At 38.4% G+C, this 5,966-nt stretch overlaps 1 protein-coding gene across 1 annotated transcript; it reads right to left on the bottom strand.

Moving 5' to 3' along the window:
* LOC137813598 (LRR receptor-like serine/threonine-protein kinase RPK2) lies at window positions 1-4,690 on the bottom strand. Its single transcript, XM_068615941.1, has 2 exons — window positions 1,183-4,690; window positions 1-594 (listed from the first exon to the last, which is right to left on the bottom strand). The coding sequence occupies exon 1, from the start codon at window positions 4,418-4,420 to the stop codon at window positions 1,253-1,255; it is 3,168 nt and encodes a 1,055-aa protein (XP_068472042.1). The 5' UTR covers window positions 4,421-4,690; the 3' UTR covers window positions 1-594; window positions 1,183-1,252.
* Between the last annotated feature and the right edge of the window lie 1,276 nt (window positions 4,691-5,966).

Raw genomic sequence — 5,966 nt, 5'->3', positions numbered from 1 at the left:
TTTAGAAATATAATGGATAATTTACCCTGAAAAGAACACCTTTTTCACTTCAGGCATCTATGAAGGAAAAAAAAAGGAAAAAAGAGTTGGAAATTGTTTTTCTGCCTACACTTTCTATTTACATGTTGGAACAAAAAAAATCAAAAGCATCCCAATAGGGTTTATGTCAATATATATTCACACCTTTAGGTAGATTTTGAGAGAGAAGTGACTTGCACTTTTGGCATTTCTCTGAAGAATGATGACAATTGCTTCGTCCCTGTGCCATTAAATAACTTTGGATCTTTCAAAGGGTCCATGCGGTCACCTATGGAAATCATCCAAAATGTCAGAACAATCACAAGGGCATGCACATTTAGCCTCATAGGATGAAATGATAGATGATGGTATCACAAACATCCATCTAGCCATTGCTGCACACATCTTCGGATGGTGTGAAATTGCTGGCACCAATGTGAAAGGATGCTCATAAGCCTTGGTAGTAACAGGAACAGCTCATGTGTGAGCCACTATGATGACATTCCAAGTGGCATTAAACAACTAATCATTATACGAGCCTTGCAGTGGCTGAAACTGTAACATTTTGCAAATCACCTGATCGACAAGAATAAAATTGAAAGTATCAATAATTGAAGTTTAATGTGATCAGTATATTAAGATATTCATAGTATGTTCACAATTTTTTTCTCTCCTATAACTGCAATGAACTGTAAAGATTGTATTCAACTTTTGAGAGTATCATGGACCAGCCCTTATCAAACACTGAAATCAGATTTAGGAATTTAGTATTGTAATGACCAAGAAAAGCCGTCAGATATGTGTTCGCAGTGTAGATTCATTAGAGAAGGGGGGCATAAAAGTAAAAATGTACAAGCTGAGAAATTTAGATCAAACTTGTTGAAGACAACAACTATTAGCATGTGTTTAAATATTATAAAAACAACAAAAAAGATGTATCTTAGAGACATTTGATGTCACTGTTTGTTAAGTAGGATTTTTACTGATTCAAAATTTATGAGAGTGGTTAAAGAAAGTGCTTGGTTATTCTTTCCCAAGAAGTTCCATGTGTATATGGATCGCAGAGAATGAGATTTTATCTATATCCCATGCAAACGCAAGCAAACATTAGAATGATGGAAGAATTTGCAGAAGTAGGTTTTATATTGGAATTAGATCACTCACCTCAGTCAAGTATTTTGAAGCAGATAAAAGCAACATTACATTGCTGTTGAGTATGACATGCAGAAAGCTTTCAACTTTTCAAATATTTCAATTTCTCAAGAACCAGTTTCATTGATGGTCGAATAGAAAGAGTCTCTTCTGTGCATGTTAATGCAAGCTTTAAAAGCCCCAAGAGTTTTTCCTTAGGCCCTGCTTCCCACAAAGTAGATGAAAATAGCTCAGAACAACGGCCTTCGGTCATTAGTAGCTCTGCCCAGGGTACAATGTTGAATCCATTTCCATACTCAGAAAAAGATGGATCAAGTGACTTTCTTCCAGACATCAATTCTAATAACACTACACCAAAGCTGTAGACATCTGCTTTGTCAGAAACCCTGCAAGTGGTGGCATATTCTGGTGCAACGTAACCAAATGTGCCTGCAACATCAGTGGTGGCATGGGTCTCAGTTACCTCAAGCAGTCGTGCCAAGCCAAAATCCGACAGGTAGGCATTATGATCTTCATCAAGTAAAATGTTGCTAGGTTTGATATCCCGGTGAACAATCCGAGGAACACATGAGTAGTGAAGGAAGGCAAGGGCCTCTGCTATGTCTTTTGCTATTTTGTAAATAACTGGCCACTGAACATTTTTCCCTGAACTGTCATGTATGAAAGCTTCAAGGTTCCCACCAGAAAGATAGTTGTAAATTAAGAACATTTCAGCCTTCCCTACATAATAGCCAATAAGAGTCACAAGATTCTTGTGTCGAATTCTTCCTAGTGTCCTTATTTCCGTTTCAAACTGTTGAATGCCTTGAAACCTACCTATGGACAACCTCTTTATGGCAACAAGAAAACCTGGGGACAGTTCTGCCTTGTACGTTGACCCAAAGCCGCCTGTGCCAATTAGATGTCGGATGCTGAAGTTTCCAGTAGCTGTGGCCACACTGTCATAACTCAATTCAGTTGGAACATCTTCAAAGGTCACTACCTGTCGCCTTCTTATACTGCTAAGCCGACCAAATTTACTCCTTCCAGAAAATATTACAAATACTATTCCCAGAAGCGTGCAGAGCACCACAGAAGCAGAAGTCACCACAACAATAACCAATGTCCTTAATTTTCTCCCTCTTTGAGTATGATGCTGGATTTCAAGGGGAACTGGAAGAGAAGCAGGTGAGTCAGAATATGGATCAGGGCAAGGATGCAGGTGTGCATTTCCTTTATAAGAATCACAGTCACTTGGGTGTTGAAGACGAGGAATATGACCAGAAAGATTGTTAAAAGAAACATCCAGCTGCATAAGATTGGAAAGAGTAGAAAAAGTTAAAGGTATTTCCCCAGAAAGTTTGTTGTGGTCCACCAACAGAATTTCAAAACTTTTGGCATTTGACAAACTCCCAGGAATTGTTCCAACCAGAGCATTGTGAGACAAGTTCAAAACAGCAAGGGAAGTCAATTTGCCAAGTTGGGAAGGAATTTCCCCCGTTAGATTGTTTCCTCCCAGATGCATCCATTTCATGTTTTGTAGGTTTCCCAACTGATTTGGGAGTGATCCAGATAACTTGTTCCCACTTAAATCAAGATGTTGAAGCATCACCAAGTCACCTATACCTGGCCCAATTGACCCATCAATCTGGTTGTATGCTGCTTCAAAATCTGTCAACTTTAGGCACTCCAAAACCGACTTTTGGAAATTCCCACCCGATAGTTGGTTCACACTCAAGTTAACTGACAATGTCTTGAGGTCGTTACAGTTTGAAACTAACTGGTCCGGTAGAATTCCATTGAACCTATTATTATTGAGAGACAGTGCATAGGAGACTTTACGATTAGCACTAAAAAGACTATCTCCAAGAGAGAACAAAGGCAAGGAGCCCACAAAACTATTCCAACTGAAATCATGGCTAACAACAATAGTGTTATTCTCCTCAAAACCAGATCCAATGAAAGCATTCTTTTGAAACCTCCAAACAGGAAAATTAAAGTATGCATCATCACTAAAACCATCCAGTTCTAGGAATGAAGGGTCTAGTGCACTCAAACCACAGCTCTTTTTCCTAAATCCTTTAAGAGTGCCAGATATATTATTTCTGCTGACATTGAAGTACACCATACAAGGAACATGAAGCTGCAATGAAGGCAGATATCCCACCAAATTATTAGAACTCAAGTCCAAGAAACTCAAATTCCTACACATCCCCAAACTCTCAGGCAAGACACCGGTAACATAATTCTGCACCAAATTGAGTACCCTCAGAGAGCACGAATCCGACCAACCACCAGGCAACCGACCACCAAGATTCGCTCGTGGAGCCCACAACACCCTTAGACTTGAAAGCAGAAACACTTGAGGAGGTATGTTCCCAACAAATGCATTAAACTCTCCTCTAAAGCCATCCTCCAATCCTCCCTCATCACGATCTTCAAACAAATCAGTAAGCACAAGCACAGACAGTTTCCCACAATTAGCCAACTCCTTAGGGACCCTTCCAGTTAGGGAGTTTCTAGAAACATCCAGAACTCTCAGTTCAACAATATGGCCAATCTCAGAAGGTATTCTACCTTCCAAGATGTTCCCATCAACCAAAAGAGTCCTCAAGTTTCTACATTTTCCAATTTGGGGTGGAATCTCCCCAGTCAAAAAGTTACGAGACAACTTCAAATGCTTCAACGAATCACAAGTACCATTCAGAGGAATCACACCAGAAAACTGATTATTCGACAAATCAACGATTTTCACACTCCCAGAGCCAATAATCTCACTCGGAATCGAACCAGAGAAGGCATTACCAGAGATGTTAATAAGTTTAAGAGACTGAAGAAAAGCAAAACTCATCTGGGTCGGGACTCTCCCTGAAAAGTTGTTCCCTTGAAGCTCGAGGACCTCGAGAAACCGCAGATTCCCAACGGTAGAAGGAATCTCGCCGGAGAACATGTTTCCGGCGAGGGATAGAACGCGGAGCTCGGACAAGTCACCGACGGAGGGCGACAACTGGCCGCCGCCGAGACCGGTGACACTGAGGGAAGTGACTCGGCCAGAGAGGCTCCCGGCGCCACCGCACGCGACGGAGTGCCATCGGCAGAGATTGGAGGAGGTGCGGTTGTTCCAACCGGCGAGGAAATTGGAAGGGTCGGAAGAGACGAAGCTTTTGAAAGAGAGAAGAGACAATGCGTCGCGAGAAATTGAAGCATTGAGGGCATTTGCGTGATGCGAAGTGAAGAAGAGAAGGCACTGAAGAAGGAAAAGAAGATCCATGTTCGTGAGAGCGAGTGAAGAATGAAAACGAGTTGGGTTTATCGAAAGATGCGAAATTTGTTTGTTAAACCATGGTGGGTGAATCCAGTGGCGGAAATACGTCGCCGGCGAGGGTGGGGCCGGAAAATGAGCTCCGGCGGCGAGTGAGACTGATAGAGTGAAGGAAAGAGATGTGAGTGAGAGTGGCAAAGCAGCGAATTAAGTTGAAAAGTTGTGTCTCATTTGGAGCCAAATGGTAACGTTTCTCTCTCTCTTTCTCTCTTCGATTTCTCTAATTAAATATATTTTTTAACTTTATAGGTTTGTTTTACGCAGACGGGGAAAATGCTTTTTGCGTTTTTCTCTGACTTATATCGTTGGTTTAAAGTTAATACAAATTATTTTCTTAATAAAAAAACTAGAAAAAGACAAGTTTTAAATGAGACAAGTTTAAATTTGTTTAGAGAAATATTTAATGAAAGTTAAATATAGTTTCTTAAACATGAGGATCTAGAATATATTATTTCTCCAACTTCATCTTCCTTGCTTATCTAGTACCCTTCTTCCAGTTCCAATCACATGTGAATGTTTCATTGTTTTTTGGTGTCATTGTGTATTTAATTTGGAAAAACAATAACCCATCAATGGCAAACCCGTGCCTGCCGCTATAAACATTTCTTTTTGGGATTATAATATTATTACCCTATGCCTCTTGCTCACAATATACTATCATTTTTAATTTATTTTATAATCTCATATGATAGTGCATTTTTTTTCACTACCTCTTATTTCGATTAAATCTTAATCACGTTTATGTAAATATGTGTAATTTGTATAATAATGTTTGAAAAAATTATCACTGACGAAACACAGGCATTGCCACAGTAAAAAAATGAATATACATTTTTAAGGAAAATTTGTCATTGATATACCAATCACTTACTCGTGGGAAGTTTATCAACGGTCAAAGAATCAACGATAAGGGTATTATCGACTACCTAAAATATTTTCATGGTATTGTATTTTAAAATTAAATATATTATTGAATAATAAGTGTTTCAATACCTTTAAAAATCGAGATTTTGAGATATTTTTAAAAAATAAAATCGTAACGAAGTTTCAAACTTCAAACTACTCTGGATGCTGTGATTGATCTTAGTGCTTGAAATGTTTAATAATTTCACATCTCTTAGGAATTCAAGTTCAAAAATGTTTTTTAAGAATAAAATTATGACAAAATTCCAAATTTAAAAGCATACAATATTTCGAATATGATGATTGACCACAGTGAAGATGAATATTCCTTGTCTGATGTGGTGCATCAAATGGAGCACACATAATCACAATGAAGAAAGGGAGGTTCTGATGAATCCTAATTGTAAATGAAAAAGAGACAATGACTTAAGCATTAAAGAGAGAAAAGAATAGAAAAGAAAATACAAAATAAATTCTTATTTACTTGTATATTAGAGTAAAATACATGATATATATATATATATATAAGAAAAAAGACTAAGACCTAGCTGAAACAGAAAAGGAAAGTTGGGCCAAACAAACAAAACCCAAT

Source organism: Phaseolus vulgaris, chromosome 1 (genome assembly GCF_051622355.1).
Source record: "Phaseolus vulgaris cultivar YP4 chromosome 1, ASM5162235v1, whole genome shotgun sequence".
Classification (NCBI taxonomy): Eukaryota; Viridiplantae; Streptophyta; class Magnoliopsida; order Fabales; family Fabaceae; genus Phaseolus; species Phaseolus vulgaris.
Note: the sequence above shows the minus strand (reverse complement) of the source record. Positions and strands in the feature narration are given on the sequence as shown.

Coding starts and splice junctions, on each gene's coding strand:
- LOC137813598 (XM_068615941.1), bottom strand. CDS start 4,420: ATGGATCTTCTTTTCCTTCTTCAGTGCCTTCTCTTCTTCACTTCGCAT.